General features: G+C 37.3%; 1 protein-coding gene across 5 annotated transcripts in view; it reads left to right on the top strand.

Moving 5' to 3' along the window:
* NCOA2 (nuclear receptor coactivator 2) overlaps positions 1-19,419 on the top strand; it is a 188,226-nt gene that overhangs the window by 112,407 nt on the left and 56,400 nt on the right. For all 5 annotated transcript variants that reach the window (XM_077186425.1, XM_077186430.1, XM_054636477.2 and 2 more), the window contains 2 exons: positions 1,809-1,910; positions 2,787-2,959. In XM_077186425.1, the coding sequence (XP_077042540.1) occupies positions 1,828-1,910; positions 2,787-2,959 (256 nt within the window). In that variant the 5' untranslated portion in view covers positions 1,809-1,827. The remainder of the gene's footprint in view (positions 1-1,808; positions 1,911-2,786; positions 2,960-19,419) is intronic.

Below are 19,419 nucleotides of genomic sequence, written 5' to 3'. Positions count from 1 at the left end.
TGTAGATATGCATATGCATGTATAGACTCAGTAGAGAAAAAGATAATCCAGGTGTCTTTCAAGTACAGTCTGGTACCTTTCATGTCAAAGACCAGATGGAAGCTATATGTTACAGGCATGATACAGTCTTTCTAGAAACTTGAACAGTATCTAGAAGAAAGGAAATGACTCCACTCTCGGCTCAAACTGGTTAAAAAATACTGAGATCAGCTCAGTTGGTGAGAGCATGGGGTTAGTAACACCAAGGATGTGGGTTTGGTCCCAGTATGGGCCATTCATTTGAGAGTTAGACTCAGTGATCTCCATGTGGGTGCCTTCCAACTCAGAATATACTGTGAAAAAACACTTTCAGTAAAAAGAATGTTTTAAAATTATTTTTTTTTTACTTTTAATTTAGAGAAATGTTAGGTCGTGGTCAGTTCTGAATCTGGAGTGGCTCCAATTCATTGTTTGCTTGCTCAGGTTTCAGTGGGCAGCCTTTCTCAGCATCAACTGCTCAGACCTTAGTCTTTGTGCTGTTTCTGTTGATACCTGCAGTATTTTCACTCAGTTGGCTCATTGGGAAAACCAAGATTTCCAATGTGAACATCTGATTACCAACACACAGGCTGGCAGCTAGAATTTAAAAAATGTCAAAAAGAAAAAGGGAAGGGGACTGTGTCTTTAACCCCCAGCAATTCCCTTATTAGGTTCAGTGCATGGCTGACCAGGTCAGCAGAGGGAAAGGAGCTGGTGAGACAGAAATGAAGGGCTTGAAGGAGGTGGTGAACTCCCTTGTTTTGATACCTGATTTCCACTTTATGCCAAAATGAAGTGGTCATACAATTACAGGCTCCAGCTCTTATTTTAGTATGGTATGAATCACCTTTTGGACACACTCACCTCCTTTAGGCCCCTCATGCTTATTTTTCTGCTAATCCCAAACACTACAGGAGCTCTCTGAAATGTCTAGCAACACCTCTCTGCCATCATCCTCAAAAACTGGCAGCCACTAGGCAGATGCTGAGCTGGGACTGTCCCATCTTCCATGAATTTTTGATCATTTACATCATCTCCCTGTGTCCTTTGGTGATTTCTGCCTCCAGAATATTGGTTCTTGTTGAGAAATGTGTAATCTGAGCTTCATGTGCTTCTACACAGCATAGGGAAACCAACAGTTGGGAGCAGGGCAGGATTTCCACCGGCTGTTTATTGCAGAAATTATAAGCTTGTGTTATTTTACTACATTAGCTTGACAAGTTATTCTCCTTATGAGGTAGATTATATGTGCAAAATATTTATCAGTTCCTCAGCAATTTCTAGTGCTGGCAGATGTTCTGTTTCTACAGCTTTGTATGTGTACTTTTGCAGGCATTATCTTCTGATTTTTAACTAAAGCTGCATGTGCTACCTTTTCATGTAGCTGGGACGCATGCTTTATTTCATGTATTTCAGTTCTGTCATGTTTTTCTTGTTGGATGGCACTATGGCTTTTCTTTTTTTTTTCATCATTAAACCTTGCAAATTTGCCACAAAAATTCAGCAACTCAGGCACAAAATATACTTATCAGTTCTTATGTAACTGGTAACAATCAGATTATAATGCTTTACTTGCTCACCACAACTTTTCTTCTCAAGGAGTTTTGTGTTGCATTTTGTTGGATCATAAACACAGTGTTTTTATTGGTGTCTTTCAAACAAGCTCAATTTCATGTGATAGATTTGCCAAGTAAAATCTTAGTTGAGCATGGAATGAGAAAATTGTAAATATGAACTGAGAACTCAAGACTTTTCCACCATAACCTTTTCTTGCACTTTCTTCCTTTTAGTTGCTGATATGTGTTCAAGATGAGTGGGATGGGAGAAAATACCTCTGACCCATCCAGAGCAGAGTCGAGAAAGCGCAAGGATCCCGATCAAGTTGGACCCAGGTTAGACCATTTATTTCTGGAAATATTGAGAGAATGAGTTAAAAAAATGTTACTTGTGCTTCTGTTTTTCAGTTAAAAGATGACAAACAACATTCTTGCAAAGAGAAGTCAGTGCCAAACTACTTTATTGCAGCAATTCTGTGTTGTTGAGGGTTTGGGGTGGGGATGAGAACTATTCTCTTTTATTGTTGTTTGTTTGTATATTTTTGAATCCAACTTTGTGCCAAAATGCAGAATTTTGGTGACAATTTAGGAGAGGTGTAAAAACGGTTTTTGGCATTCACTGTAAGAAGTGTTCAGTCACTCATTTTGTCAATCTGAGTTTTTTTTTACCACCTCTGTTGTACATTATAATCTAGGTCTTGAAAAATATTTTCCAGCTTTTCAGCTACCAACACAAATGCATTTTAAAGCATAACCACTCATTCATCTTTTCGTAAGACTGCCATAAATTCACAAGGAGGCAGGGAGTATGGATTGCTCAGTGTAACTATTTAAGCTGTTTTATTTTCTCATACACAATCACTATATAATACTCTTTGGATTCTCAATGCCGTGTGGGAGGGATACTTGTAAATATTCAAATCCTGACCCCCCTTCTCCCCCCCCAAATAATCTTGTGTTTTCAATTTCTAATCCCAATCCTCTTTTGAAACAAAAACATGACTGCTGGAAAAAAAATAAGTAACATCTTTTCTCATGCTCCTTTCCTTGCTCCAGAGGAAACCTTTTTGTGGAGAAACTCCTAAGTTATATATTGTTAGTGAGAGGTGTTTTTGTTAAACTACTGTCAAACCTTTTAAAATCATCTCTGAGCTGGCCAGAAGACAAGTAAACTGACATTAAAGACAGAATTTTTATAAACTCCTCTTTCAGCCCTAAAAGAAGCACTGAGAAACGCAATCGTGAGCAAGAGAATAAATACATTGAAGAGCTTGCAGAGCTGATTTTTGCAAATTTTAATGATATTGACAACTTTAACTTTAAACCTGACAAATGTGCAATCTTGAAAGAAACTGTGAAGCAAATTCGTCAGATAAAAGAACAAGGTAAGACTAATTAATTGACTTTGAATATTTTGTCTTGATTGTTATTTTATTTTTGGCCAACCTGATAGTCTCTTCAGCTTTTCTTTAGCAAATTCCCATGTTTTTCATTAATCAGTAATGAATAATGCTATAAAGTCATGTGAATAGAGTGTGTTAAGTATCATATTCAGTATTTTTAAAATACTTCACTGAAAATTGTTTAGAGAGAGAAAAAATCAATCAGTCTGATGTGTGTATCTAATGGAATTGAAATCACTTGTGCTTTCACAAAAGTTAAACTAGCAGATGGCTTTGGGAAAAAAAAAAACATACTTTTACATGGATGAGTAAGAATCCTTGCAAAAGAGAAATGTCCAGGAGAGTGGGGTATGCAAGAGTTCTGCATACTCGTTCTGCTTTCTTTTGTTGGTATGAATAGATATTGTGGACTAAATTATCTGCGTCCTTTAAATGATGACATCATATCCTCGACTACAATAGATTTGAAACTATTCTAATCTCTAGATAGGGTCCTGTTATAAATGTAAACCACAGAACGTGACAGTTTTCTTCCTGTTCTTTGTCTAGAAGATTAGTTTTGTATTTCTTTTCTTTTGATATATTTCCTATTCAAAGAGAAAACCCAAATCTTTTAGAAACTTTTAAATTTTTGGAAGTGGGTTTTGTGGCACAGGTCTGTCTAGCAGGCACACTGCAGGTGTTTGGGGCAGATTCAAATTCTTAAAGTGGGTGCATATAGTTTTTCTTTTAATGTAGAAGATTTATATCTCTTTGTAAACTGTGTTTAGAGTGATTCCTTTGATTTTCAAACAATTTAAACATCTTTCACTTTCTCACTTTTCTGTGGGAAAATAATTTTTCCTTTTCCATACTGTGTGTGTAAAATTATAAAATTGGAGACTGCATGTTTCATAATTTAGATACATATTTATCTAAATGTATAACTATATAAGTAGATCTACAGTTTTGGACTTTAGTCTGTTCAAAGCTAAATGGAAAGTGGAAGGAGTCAGATTGTGTCAGTTGCCTCCAAAGTTCTAACTGATTAATCTTAGGGAGTGTTCTATTTCTCAGCTTTTTCTCCTCTTTCTGCTGTTAGGTTGCTATGATTTTTTAAGTGGATATTCTAGTGATGTTGCCATGCCCCTTATTAGAAGTATACTTATTAACTGACACAATGTCCATCATTGTTTTGCACCTTACTGGCTTTTGAAATATTCTTTTTCCCTTATTTTCTTCATCCTTTTCTCAAATTGATTTTTTTTTCCGTCACCAAGCAACACATACTTCTTATCTTTACCTGAGAAAAGGAAAAGGACAAAAAACCTGTGTTTTCCCAGGAAATTGGTGCAGAAAGGAAAATCTGCTAGTCCACTTTGGTAATTCTGTAAGCAGTTCTAGAAAATCTAGTCTGAAAATCTGGCTCTAACTCAGGGTAACTTTGTCAAATCCAGGGTTTTATTGTTTAGGACCAATATCACAACAATAGTTTTCATGAAACATGCACACTCACCAGACCAGGTTATATGTAAACTATTGAAGTCATCAAGGGCCAGAATTGTGCCAAAGCTGAACGTGCAGTTAGTTTTTTAAGGTCATAAAATCTTATTGCAAAAACAACTGAATATACAGTCCTAAAGACAGACTAAACTGCTGTGAGCACTTTTCAACAAGTTTATTTCAACAAGTAGAAGTAGTTTGCAGCCCTTGAGCAATAAAGACACTGAATTGCTCTCTTTGATGTTGTTACACAAGGTTCTTCAGCAATTAGATGTTTTGGTAACTGGGAATCCACATAAAACTCGAAGCTGGTACAGACTGACTTAAGCATCTAAGGGGCACAGCAAAACACTGAGACCTTCAAGGTCGTCATTAGTAGCATCTCAGAAGATCAGAATATTTGAAATTATTCCTTTGAGCTGATAAAGGTTTGATAGCTATTACTACATAGAAGCTACTTTTCCTTTTAAGAAAAATTCAAATAACAGCATACTCTGAAATGCAGTATTATTTTGGAATAGGCATTTCTTTAACAAAAATGTCTCACATACACTAAGTGTCCAGATTGCACAAACAGTACAGTCTACATGTACTTCTGTTCAGTGCCACAAAAAATCTGATATAAACAATGCAAACAGGTTGCAGACCTCGTGAGGCTATTACTATTGTTCTCTCATGTTTTATAGGTAATTTATCACCTCACATTGGGAATCCTGCACTTGGATATGCTCATCATTTAAATGTATTAACTTTTAGGTTGTTCCAAATCTGTCTGATTGGTCTTCCACTGTAAAGACCTGTTAGAACACCTTGACAACAGTCAAAAACTTGCATTATCTCTTTCTGAAACAAAAGTCATTAAAATAATGCTATACTTGCATGAAGTGCCACGAGACTCAGGTTAAAAATAATGTTTTATTGCAGTTGTTTTGTTGATTTTTAGTGTTATGCAGAATACTTGTGACAAAACTAAATGTATGTCCTGACACTCTTCAGTGATTCTACACTGACATGGACAAATTAAGATGGCTTGGTGGTCATACAGTGGGTCTGCTCCTGCATTTCTTCCAAAGCAGATTAGATTAAATTAGTGAGAACTTAATTTACAGTTTTATTATTTAGAAGTTTTAGTAAAGAGGTTGTTTCTCTGAAATAAATACTAAAAATTCTACTTGACATGAAGGTCTAATTACTTACAAAAGCACAGTCAGTTATAAATACCTTGAAAAGCCACTGAAAGCAACAAGTTTTAAAACTTCTACTGAGCTTTGTCAAGGAAACTTTATTCTAGGTTCTAGGAATGAGAACAAGGAAGGATGAAATGCAGATTGATATTTGTTTCCCATGTCAAGCTGGCTGGGCTGGTAGCTGAAAAAAGTAATGGATCTTTTGCTTTAATAATACTATATAAATTAGTATAATCTTATCCTGATCTATTTTATATGCAAATATATACTTGGAATACTTTATCTGTTATCTTTCTATCATTTCTCACAGTATATACTTCAAAGATTCCTAAGTTGTGGTATGTTAGAGATTCTGTTTATTACAATTTGAAGGCAAGTTATAAATGCGTGTGTAAAGCTAAATTCATTAAAAGAATTCAAGATATTTGGAAGATGTAACCATTGCATGGAGTTTTAATCTGGGTTTTGAAATGGTTTTAATACTTGGGAAAGTGATGACAAGTTATTTTACAAAAGCCTAATTTTCTACTGAGTGTGACTTTTATCATACTATCTTACAATGATCGGATGGAGGTTTTGTGAATGTCCAGAGGAGATGAAAAATTGTGATTATAGCATGAAGATGAAACAGAAGTTGTATTCATGTAAATCTTAAGTGGATATCTCTACTGGGGATTTGAGACTTGTGTTTCAAGCACTTGGGAAAACATTCATTCAGTTTTTTATTTATAACATAACAGTAATTTGGAGCAGTTGTGTTACATGGTCGTTGAAGTGTAAGCTGTCCTGTTGTTTGTGGTCCATGTTAAGGTTCTTGGAAAGGGTAATGGTCATGGATGTTACAGATGTGTTCATAATGTGTACAGGCAAGTAAGTTCTGATTTGCACATGCTTAATTTAATAAGCTTGTCTTAGACAAGTGTAAAGACCATTGGGAATAAACATTCCTTTATATGCCAGATGTCCAAGGAGCTATAAAGCCATTTGATTGTACTTAAGAAATATGCTTAGTATAATAGTATCTGATTTTAGGATCATATCTTATTTTAAGAAGCAACTTCAGCATTTAAGATACTAATTTCTGTCATATAAGTATTGCTTAAAATGTTTTCTCATATCTGAAGACAACAGAATTCTGACAGTAAATAAAAGTAATCTGAATTTTCTTCTTCCTTAGTTGACAATCAGATGAACTGTTTCACATCAATCTCATTTGATTTTATTCCAACAGTAGTCCTTTTCCTTCACTCTTGTCATCAGCCTGACTCCCCTCATTATGGTAGTGGGGGTTTTGTCATTATTTTTTTGATTGCTTTGTCTCTGTTTTGCTGGGGTTTATTTCAGGCTTTTGTGGGGTTGTTTTGTTTTGTTCTGTTTTTTTGTTTGTTTGTTTTTTTATTCTTCTTTTGGATATAAAGCAGGTTATAAAAATTAAACCCTTGCCCTTAGTTTGCAGCTCCTTTTATCTGTCATGCTGGCCCTAGTCTCAGCAGGTAAATAACTCATCTTTTAAAGCAGAGACTATCTATCATATTTCACTGTTTGAACAACTCCTGCTTTTAAAAAAACTTTTAAATTTGCTTTTCTACAATATCTAGTTGTTCTTTAGCCTCCTGTCTGAATATCAGCAATGCAGTAGGTACAGAGGATACTGAAGATCACCTTAAGCTTCTTCAGCAGTTTCTGCAGCTAAGTCTCCTCTGACCTCTTTGGTTGGAGTGCTGAGGAATGTGTCCTGACAAAAGTGCAGGACATGGGGTTGTTTGGTTTTTTTTCCCAAGTCCCCTGAGTTCCTTTTATTAAACTCCAGGCGTCTATCTCTTATTTCTCCACTCCTATTCTCCATATTCTCCAAGCCTTTCTGTCTTCTGTAGCAATTTTTTAAAATGGCATCCACCTGTCTTATTTAGATTCACATACAGTGGGATATAATCTACTATGGTAAAGTATTCTCAAATACGATTTTATGCCAGTTCCATTTTCCCGCAGAGTCCATTTTTCATGTGTCACTAGTTTCTGAAGAGGTTTTATGTTCTGTAGATCAGCTTTTCAGTGGTTCAGGGAAGGGATATTGGGTGGCAATTACCAGTCTAGCTGTTAATGTACACTTCTGAGATGTGAAACAGACCTTGTTTTCAGAATAGCCTTAAAAGACAGACCTTGGACAGAATGAATCACCATGTGAAAGCAAAATAGTGTTGGGAGAGGAAGATGTGCTTGATGAAGAGAGAAATGCATGGAAACCTGTATGAACTTCGAAAGAAGGCTTGTTGTTAATCATATTTATCTTCTTTTTCTGGTTTCACATTTGATAGCAAAACCAGTTTTTGCTTCCCTGTAGCAGCACTGTGTAATCACAGGGCCACTCCAGCAGGTAGTGCATTGTTGCCTCCAGCACCAGTATGCAAGTAAAATCACTTGCTAAAAGAAAGCAGCATGGTCTTAACACTGTAATGAGGTGTTGCTTTGGCTGCTGCTACTTTGAATTTATCAGATCTGAATTTAGATTCATATTTCACAAGGTATTTAAGCAGCTGCCTAACTTTAAGCAGATGAGTAATCCCTGTTAAGTCAGTGGAACTACTTAAAGGTTCAAAGTTATGTGCATAAATATCTTGTAAAATCAGGATATTAAGGCAAGGGAGCATATGCAGACTTGTGTTTTGTTTGCTGGTTTTTGTTTTGCAAATATTTTACTAAGTCAATTTTACTGTAATTATATTTTATATTAATCACATTTGAGATGGGTTATTCAAATTTTATGCCAATTTCTGAATCTTCTTCTTTTTGAAGGAATTCTACATGGCTATCACTATGTATATATACTATATTTTCAGTCTTATAGGATTTTAAGACGAGTCACAGAAATTTGTTCTTGAAGTCAAGGAATTTATGCAGAGCATTTACAAAAAAAAAACAAAAACAACAAAACAACCCAAAACAACAACTATTACTGAATTTGCTTTGTTGTCTCCCCTGCCTACAGCTGAGAGTGATACATTGAAAATATCTTTGATCTTCCTGTGTACATTGTAAGGCTTTCTGGCTAAATATGACTTTACTAGTTGCATGACTCCAGAGAACTACTGCTTCACTGAAGAATTTTAAGTGGTTTTAAAATGGAGACCATCAGTTTCTTTTCTGTATCTGATGAAAAGCAGTCCTTGGCCAGCAACCCATCAAGTGGGAAGCTTCCTGGTGTTTGCTTGTTTTATTGGTGTTGGGTATCATGCAGAATACTTAGCTTAAACCTTATCTACACATGAGTTAAGGCATTTTAATGATACTAATATTCTCCTGTGGAGGCAGTGTTATAATGTAATTAATATTACTAACTGAATAAGTAACTGAAGACACTTCATGACATATAACTGTGCCCACACTGGGATCGAACAATTAAGAAAGGGGAATTGTTCAGCATGGAGTGGAGAAGGCTCTGGGGAGGCCTTATTGCAGCCTCTCCATATGTAAAGGGGGCTTAACAGGAAAGGCAGAGAGAGACTTCTTACTGAGACCTGGAGTGCCAGAACAAGAGGCAGTGGTTTTGAGCAGGAAGATTGGACTTCTTCCTTATTGTGAGAGCAGAGTGGGTTGGCCAGAGAAGTTGTGGATACACCATCCCTGGAAGTGTTCAGATCCAGATGGGATGGGGCTTTGAGCAGCTTGGTCTAGTGAAGATGTTCCTGCCCATGGCAGGAGGGGTGACTAAGTGATCTTTAAAGCTCTCTTCCCACCTGACCTAGTCTATGATTCTCTGATTCTCTTGATTCAAGAAGACAGATTAAAATGATCAAGTGTGCAGGCTGCAAAGTAACCTGTGGAAAATAAGTCAGCTGTTGAAAAGCCCTGGTTTTACCATCCCTGCCCTCCTCCTGATCATGAGTTTCCATTTCCTCCCTTACCATGACAGGAGCATTTCTGCAGCTGTGTGGTGAGCCTGAGCAGGGTTTTGAGGTGGCCTGAGGATTGTAGAGGTTGTAGAGGATCTGTCTCACCCTGGGTCCCTGGTGGGGCCCCACTCCCACACAGGTCCATGTGTGCCAGCCATGACTGAGCTAAGGGCCAATGGCCACAGCTGTCCTGGTGGTGTTGGGCATTGCAGGGTGTCACGTCATGGCTGTCACCTGACAAGACATTCCTCCTGACCATGGGCTTCAGCTTAGTCAGTGATGGATGACTTCCATGCCAGAGATAATTAGCTTGAAGTTTTAGACTGAAAATCTAAGCTTTGACTTCAAGTTATGGGTCAAAGTTAAAAAGAAACTAGATGTTACTCTTAGCTGTTGAGGTGCTGGTCTTTTTCAGGTAGAAATGGTCATTAGTGGCAAGTGCTACAGGAAAACTTTCTTGTTTGTTTTGCAGCCTACTTATATTTGCTCTTCTTTGGTCTTTGTGTTCTTTCATAAATTCTAAATGTCCAAGAAGAAAAAAAAATAGTTCAAGCTAGCAAAGTATGGCTGTTTACTTTGTATTATACAGCTGCAAAGATGATTGCAGTGTAAGAGGTGGTGATCTGTAACACCAATGCTTGGAAATGCTATAAAGGATGAGCTGCTTCTCCTATATTTAGCCTTCTTTGGGGGATATTGTCAAGCATTCCCTCTTTGTTCTTTACAGGAATATCTTCATTAAAGTTTTGGTTTAGTTACTTTAATATGTAATGATCATGTTATGGTCTGTGTACTACTGGGATTTAGTAAAAATGTCTTGCATAAGAGAGATGGAGACATCTCTTCTTGAAATTACCAAGGCTACCTTCTTGGTAAGTGTATTGTTCTCAGACTGCATTTAAATTGTCACTGAGCACTTTAAACTTAAAAACTTTACAGGTTTGTTCAGGGTTTCTTTTGCAGTTTAACACGTAATCTCTTATGAACTGTAAATATCATAAATTCATTTAGCATTTTTATTTGAGGGTAAAACAAAATGCAGAAATATAGACTGACATCCATCCCTGTACAATATGGACTAAGCTTTTGAGTCTAGTGTTTCTCACCAGCTGTTCTGTCTTTAGAGGTGTGATCAGAAACAAAGGCTGAATTTAGGTGCTAAAAAATAAATGCTGAGTTTAGGTATTAAAGAACAATTGTAGCCTTCTGATTTGAGTCCTAATGATAGTGGTTTTAGTCCCTTGTTGTTGGATGATTTGCAGTGTAAAAGATGCTTACTGTAGAACACCAAATCTTGCTGTGTGCTTTAGATTATGAATGCAATGTCTTAATCTCAGCAGCACATAAAGCAAGTAAATTAAGGACACTTCATGTTACCTTGGCTTTCTGTCTGCAGCTTAATTTATGGAATAGCAAATTAATTCACTGTGAATAGTGATGATACTTCAGTCAAAAAAAGATCATCTATTTTAAGGAACCTAGCTTTTGTTACACAGCTTTTATCTTTTATTTTTAAAGACTGCAGCTTGAAAAGCAATAATATAATATTTACTCACAATAGGGTGCAATGCCTTTCATACCATGTTTGAATCCTGAAAACCTGTAGATTCACAGCACATTGAAGAAGCATTGATCAAAGGCTTCTCTGTGTTCAAACTAGAACCAAGATAATTGCATCTGTTCTAAGTCATGCATTTTGTTATTGCTGTAAAGCATTCTGTGTATGGACAGTTAGTTGGAAATAGGGGTCCTTGAATGTGAAATCACAAATCATGAAAAACAATAAGTCAGCTATTACTTCTTCAGCTTTCAGTTTCTTTTATGAAAACCCTCAGTGGACAGCTAGGGGAAGATCACAGACTGAAGACTGAAGGGTGACCTGGCAAGTGATCACTTGCTTGCTCTGTCATGAACACTGTTGAGCTCATAGTGAATGCCCTCAGAAAAAGGACTGGAGAGTCAATACATACATGAAGTCTGTTTCCTTTCATCATTATGAAGTGTTGGCACATTGCTGTATTTTACAAGACAAGGGGTACTCTTAATATATCCCCTGCACACTTAACCACACACATACTCTCCTTTCCTTCTTTAGCTTGCACAAGATCAGAGGAGGGGAAAGGGGAGACAGAAAAGTTCATAAATTTAAGTTCCACCAAAGTGGATAACTCCATAAACCATAAATCCATTAAGCAGATACTCCATAACTGAAGGTGCTTCAGCTATGCCCATGTTATCTGAACAAGTATCCACATGCTTCTTTGGACAAAGCAGCCGTGTCGTGCATCCCTTCACTGAGGCTCAGGTTGTCCCAGAGCAGAACTGCATGTCCCTGCACCTTGCTTTGCTCACTGGCATGAACCAGAATGGAGCTCCACAGTGTGCCTGCCACAGAGGACTCCAGCACACAAAGGCAGGATGCAGCCTCACAGCTGGAATTTGTGACTGACTCATACGGAAGGGGCAGATTGTTAATGGGGAGTTAGCTGAAATCGGGAGCAACTTAATGAAGGAATTGGTAGGTTCTGTTAGCCCTTCCAAAGTCTGAATGTTCTGCAGAATATTCAGTGGAAGTTCTTGTGGTGATCCAGGAGTTGGTGTGAAATATTTTGGGATGTGTTACAGAGAGATGGCTAGGCAGTTAGAATGGTCCCTTGTCATCTTAAGATATGTGATCCTGAGGAGCATTAGCCTTATACTAGTACATTTTTTCCTGAGGCACAATTTCCTAGAAAGACTTGGAACAACCTGCAATTCCCATGATTCTACTGAGGGAGATGACTTCCAGAGACAAATTAGGTGTGGGCCTATATTCAACACTGAAGAGGAAGTGTGTTTAAATATAGCATTTAATCTACTTGGAAATTAAAAAAAAAAAAGAGGAAAAGATATCAAGGTTGTAATTTCTAAATATAGATTGGAAAACTCAGAGGGACCCTAATTTAGATTTTTCTTGGTTTGTTTATTTTGATGTTTGGTGGAAAAAACAGCAAGGTATTTTGTGCCAATCACATAAAATTCTTCCTGTCTTCGTTCTTTTGTATAAAGCCTTTCACTGTCTTGGGTTAAAGGAAAGATTTGAATTTTGGGGTTTTTGTCTATCTTCAGTTGTTTCTTCATATCCCCATTGACTCCTCTGAATGCAATGCTCCCTGTCACTAATTGTCAAAAATGGAGTTTTGTATTGGATGGATTTTCTTTGTATTTTCAAATTTCCCCCCATTTTTTGAAGGGTTTTATTTTTAAGCCTGCACTGTTTTCTCTTCTTTTCGGTAATTGTCCTGTGTTTTTTGGTTTTTCTTCCATGCCTTCTCCAGTCCTACTGTCTTTTGCCTTTGGTGTGGCTTTAGCCATAATTTTATGACCAGCAACACCATACCTGTGACAGTTTTATTCCATTCACTATCATCCCTCTGATAATGTTTTTATTCTTGGTTGCTGTGGTAAGAAATCATCAAATAGTTTAGGGAATGTGACAAAAGTTACTAATGAATTGCTGAGTGTTACACTGATGAAAATCAAGGATTATTGTGATTACTATTGAGCTTGAAAGTCGAGCCACCATCTGTCCATCTGCAAGAGGTGCTGATTTTAAGTGAACATTGTAGTACAGATTGTCAGGCCATTGTAGTTAATGTACAAAATATAATTATGTGTTTGCAGTTGGCAATCTCAAATGTAAATATGCCCAGTAAGCTTTTTTCCCATTACTTTTTAATATCAGTGATACAGGCAGAGAAGCCAGTCTGTAAAACCTTTATTAAATATAACTGAGAGAGGATATTGGCTTTCTCAGGGTCATTGTGAATTATGGTGCAAGAATACTCTTCCTTTCCCTGAGCTATGTGATAGTCATGGGCATTGCCACTTGTTCTTTCTTTGGAGGTCAGACAAGGAGCATATATCCTTTATCTCAGCAGCTTAAATGCTTTCCAAGGGAAGGGGTATGGTTTCTTCTATTGTTTTTATGGGGATTTTTGTTGGGTTAGTTGGTTGGTTTACTTAATAAGGACTTTGGCCCCAGTATTCTTCAGTGTTTAGGCTGAGGTGAGTGCATAATACTGTGGAAATAACAGCTGTTATGCCAAAGGTCTCACCTGTTGGTGTTGTAATGGGTAAAATGTAAAACAAGGAGCAGGCACCCATATTCCTTTTTGCAGGCAAATAAGTATATTGGAGACTGGAGGAAAATGTTCTGGATTATCACTTCTGATGTCATGCTCTGGCTTGGCTGCAGACCTGCATTACCGGCCTTCGTGCCAGGGAAGGAATGGCTGGAGGCAGACCATAATCTTCAACAGTTCCTGGTTAAAGCTACATGTGTTCAGCATTTTCAGGGTGATGATTGCCCAGCAAGGGCCCCTCACTCCCTGCCTGTGCCATGTCAGGAGTTTGGAGCTGGGAAGAGCAGCAAGACTACAGAGCTGGCTGGGCAGCACCTGCCAGCACAGCATGGAGCGTCCTCCGCTGAGCTCCTGGTTGCCCATGGGGGACTGTTGGGGAACTGTTAAAACAGCTCCAAATTTCTTCCCAGAAGAGAACTGATAAAGCTCACTGAGAAAAGACAGAAAACAATACCATTAGTGTTTAATCATTTTCCTGTTTATGGATTATACTGACATATTTCAGACTGGGTGCAGATCCCTGCTTCATGAATCTGAGTTAGAGAAACAGAAACGGGAGCACCTAATTAATTAAGTTTTAAGTGTGGTTCAGTCTGTTGAAGGGAGCCCATTTGTATCTATCAGTGCTATTAGCAGGCATTTTAAAATGTCTGCTAATTAATATGTGACAGAATAAATTAATACAATTGAGGTTAAAACTGACTTTGTCTGGATGTAAATCATAGCAACAAGATAAGCCAAGATTTTCTAGGGTAATGAAAAAAGATCTCTTCATTTTAGAGAATATTTTAAGCAATGCAGGTTAATAATCTTACCTTTTTTCCCACAGCCACCCTGAAGTAATGTACCTGAAGTAATGTAGCCACTGTTGAAATATATGAAATTTATCTTAAAACACAGTTTTGTGAAGGACTTGGACTAAAAAATCCCTTTAAATAACTAACATGCAGAAATAAACAGTTTCTTCTAGGAAGGTTTTGGTTTTCCATCTGCTTTCCTTGCACTAATAGGAAAGTTTCTGTTTCTAAATTGCCTTGAAATTTTGGCTGAGGCCTATGATGGTGGGTTAGACGAGTAAGGAGAGGGGCCCGAGCTTCTATTTCTGAACACTGGGCTGTTATGGAAGAAAACTTCACTTGTCCTTAATGATTTAGAGGTTTTGTGCAAAAGATTTATCCACCATAATCTGGACTATTAGAAACAGTAGGAGCCCTGTAAGCCATGTTAACATGGACACATTAAATTAAAGCTCTTTCTGTTCTTTCTTAGCTGTCTTCAATTATCTGTGCTCCATTTTGGCCTACGTTTTATTATGGAAACTTCTTTCATAGGGAGCCCATGATCCATTATATTTCTTTTTTGTGGGCCACATTAGGTCTCTTGAAGACTTATGCAGTTGTCAATGGCAATTTATAAAAGCAAAAAGATCTTTGCCTGTTGTTGTGGATGATCTGGTGTGTCACAAAGATTTATTATCAGCATCCTAAAATAAGACAGATATTTTGTAATCATGACGATGTGGCACTTGAAGAAAGGGAGTCATCTGTTTCCTTTTAACAGCTGGTTGAGTACAGAAGAGTTAGGCTTCAAGAAATAGAGTCTGGCTAGATTAATACTCCTCTCTAGTATGTTATTTTTTAAGTTTTGGAAACCCAAAAGTTTAATTAGCTTGGCAACTGCATCTGCAGATTCTAGTCTAAAGAGTGTTAACCCTTGTATCTTTATTTTCAAAATCTGGCCAGTGTTTTAACATGTCAGAGAACCAATTAGAGGGCTGTTAACATTTGTAAAAGCAATATATTCTTTCTGAGACCATGGTGGAGCCCTGTTTGGAATAAAATTATCAGATTCTGCCATGTTTCTTGTCTTTGAAAACATTAGCTCAGCCAAAATGTTAAAGAACACTGGACTCCCACCATTTAGACATTCATATCAATACTGTTTTGAGAGATGAACTATCAAAATAAGATGAGGTTACTCCTTTGGTAAATATCTAACACTTACAAAATTGCAAATGCCAAGAAATACAGTAAATTTTTCTGTCCTAATTCAGCACATACCAAAGAAAATAATTACTTTGTTAAATGAAGTGATGCCAAATATTTGTATCTAATATTTCGGTGCAGAGGTCAGTTAGTTTGGCTCTTTCTTTTGAAATGCAGCCATATTAATGTAACAGATTTTAAGTCAGTGCTGATGGCTGTGCAGCATTTGTTATCATGCACAGTTGAGTAGTTTACGTGAGTGTTTTGAAATCATGTAAATAGCAACAGATGCAAAACCATTTCCTGGATGTGTTTGTGTATACAGCTACAGATACATATATTTGAATCTGCTTATCTGATTCTAGCACAGAATAATAAGTGACTGATTAAATTCAGGGTATTTTGGGGTAAGGCACTGACAGCCAATGTGCTTAATCTAACACGTGTACTCCTTTATTGTTTGAGTACTGTATTTTCAGCATTTATTAAATCCTGTAAATGACACTATAATCAATCAGATATTTGTGATTATACTGGTAACTAGACATTCTCAGGAAATGTAAATGCAAAAAGAGAACCCCAAACCCCTGTATTTAAAAATGCATTTTAAAACCAGTGAAAATTAGAAATTCTCAGCATCATCCTGGATTTTAGCCTTTTGATAAGGACATTTCCTGGGCAGGGCACCTTTGATGATTAATTTATTTAGATATTTCCCTAATCGGTCAGTATACACTATAAAGACAGTGTTGGTGGTCTTTTTGGGGAAAAGATAATATCTTTAAAACACATGTACCTTTAATTTTTCTGATTGCAAGTTAGGCACAACCTTTCATTTCATATAAAAGCATATGTTGAACATACTCAAATATTTTAATAATAAGAAAGGTCTAATAATTTTGCAGGAGTAAAACTATATCCAGTTATATTCCTTTCCACCTTTTTGAAAACTTAGTTGAAAAGGCTAATGTTGCAGCATGTCCAGGGATTCAGTAGGTGATAGTCAGGATGGAAGCTTAATTCCATGTTCTGGAGATGAAAAATAACTTTCCACTCACAATGTGGTAGTTTGACACATCACCACAAGTTTAAATGAGGCACGGGTGAGAAATAGTTTCTGGATTCAGGGTTCCTTTCAGTCTTAGTTTAGATTTCACTTAAAGGGTAATACAGCAATTGTCCTTCTGTGTCTTTACTGATAAATAAAATACTGAAAATAATATCACCAAAGAAATTATTTTAATTGCTGCATTGTTTCATATTTTTGTTGTGTGCTGGGTATGGATCAAGCCATTGAGGACTTGGGATCCCAGATAGGACACTTTAGTCTTCACTTGAGCAGCAGCAGAGAAAGGGTTGTGAATCTGGGTTTTACTTCAGACCCCAGTCCTTAACTTACCAGAGACTAGGGACCTTCTGGGGTGATACCAGGTAAGAATAATCTCTTGCCCACTGCATTAAGTAGGTAAATCTGCAGATAGTAGATACGAAGTTTCGTAAATAATATATATTTACATATAAATAATAACATTACTTTTAGCTGTCACTGTTATATCCAAGAGTTAGCATTCTTCATATATGTTATTTAAGTGTATTTATGGATGATGCTGTGAGTGGTGCCATGTGCCAGGAATGCAGCACTGCAATACCCCAGCTCATGGGGCTTGGAGACAACTGGATCCTGGGGCCAGGGCAAAAGGAGTGGGCACTTCCACTGCTGCCACTGTCTTCTTCCTCACTTCCAAGAAGCAGACCACTGAGTTTTGTAATAATGAGAAGGAAAAGAGGTCATAGATGTTGATGAAAGCAAAGACAGCAAAATGAGAGGGAGGAAGAAACCAAGGAGAAGGTAGTAAAATGCTTATTAAAGTATTTAGCAAAAAATACATATAGAGATAATAGGCTTCTGTCTCTCCAGCAGTTAAATATTATCCTTGGTAAGTTGAATTTCATTATTTTTGTCCTTGTTCCAGTTTAACTGAGCTGGGGGCAATTATTTCTCAGGCAGTACTTCTTACAGGAGGTGTATTGAGTGACAAAAATGCTGACTTGTACAAAAAAAGAATGATGGCAAAATGTCAAAATTATAAGAGACAAAACTAGTATTAATTTTAGGTGTTATTACTTCCATTTGTTGCTATTCCTAAATCCATCATGGGTTTTCAGTGCTTGTTTTCTTTTCAGTGTCCATGAAAATTTTATATGCTGGCTACTGTTACTGAATTTTCTAAGAGCGGGACTTCACTCAAAGTCTGTAAAGCTGCACGAATGTTTGCCTATATTTGATGGGTTTGTGAGAATATGAAGCTTTCCATAGAGTTAGTGCCTTAGTGATGCTCCTTTAGCATGGGAAGGTGGGGCAGGTAATGTGTGGGACAGGAGAGCATCTGCACCACTTAGAGCAGCTTGTGCTGGAAAAAGAAACCACAACGTTGTAAGTGCTGCTACTCCTGAGCGAGTAATTTCACTTACAGCTTTCCAAGGGCTTTTAGCTCAAACCCTAGGGTCATTTACCATTTAAGTGTGCTTCCACCAGCAGTAGTAAATATGAAGCTAAACCATGTGGATGTGATGAGCAGAACAGAACACGGGCAGATGAGCTGGGCAGGCGAGCGTGCAGTGGGAGCCCTTCCCAAGCAGAGGGGAGTCGGGCTGACAAGAGGGCTGTGTCAGGGAGGTGGGCAAAGCTGTGCTCCCAGTGAATAAACGTGCTGAGAAAAAGTGCAGCTGTGCTTTTTTAATATGCACTGCAGGAGATTTCAGCAGCCTGATGATATATCATGCATTAATGTTGAAAAGATAAACACATTTGGAGAGCACAGGAAGGCCTTGTGTTTTTATGTTAGCAGAATGCTTCCTAATGAATAAGAACGTGCTGCTGGCTTCACAGAGCCATATGGCAGCTTTTCTAATTTTAGTTCAGTGCAGATGCATAATTCTCCCTTGTTTTACCTCCTAAAACCTTCCTGAGATGTTGCATAGTTTTTCCTGTAAGACTTGATCTATAGTTTCTGGGGGAAAATATGTATTCAAGAGTCTAAGAGCTTCTTTGCTCTGGACAGATGTGTGCTGTGCGATGAAAGAGCAACCTCACTATATAATCACTTCCCTAAAATAGTAGCTAACTTTATTCACAAGGATGGGATAAGCTGGTGTTAAAATTGATTGCTGAAATAGTTGCTGTTTCTTAGGCACTGGTGTTTTGAAAAATTGCTTGCTTTCAGGGAATAAAAACAACTTGTGTTGAGGGAATGGGAACTGGGTGAGGACGTGCATGGGGATATCAAGTTTCAAGTGAGCCATGGATCGCAGTGCTTTGAATTACACAGCTACAAGGCAGAGCTGCTTTCCCTGTGGTTAACCAAGCATCAAAATAACTTGCACGTTCTTCACTGCTTTACTTCATCATGTGTAGTGATCCAAAACTACTCTCATTACCAAATACAATTTTTTGGGTTTTTTTTCTTCTGTGTTTTATTCAAGTTGGTACATTTGAAGGCACTTTCTGTACAGCCCTATTCATGTTAAAAACCTCCTGTCCATTACCAGAGTCAATACAATTACTTAGCAATAGTCATACACAGATGTTATTGCATCTAATATTTGAAATGTTATTTAATCTAATACTCAAAACTGTAAGGTCAGCTAAAACATAGCCTTTGCTAAGTATACTTTCTATTTTATGTTAGCCTTAGTTTTTAGTACTGTGTCTACCCTTACCTTGGACTATCAGATACTTCTGCATTTTTCTTGATTGTTTGGATGTTATTTTTG

This window comes from Agelaius phoeniceus, chromosome 1 (genome assembly GCF_051311805.1).
Source record: "Agelaius phoeniceus isolate bAgePho1 chromosome 1, bAgePho1.hap1, whole genome shotgun sequence".
NCBI lineage: Eukaryota > Metazoa > Chordata > Aves > Passeriformes > Icteridae > Agelaius > Agelaius phoeniceus.
The sequence above is the reverse complement of the archived record's forward strand: the minus strand, read 5'-3'. Positions and strand labels throughout refer to the sequence as shown.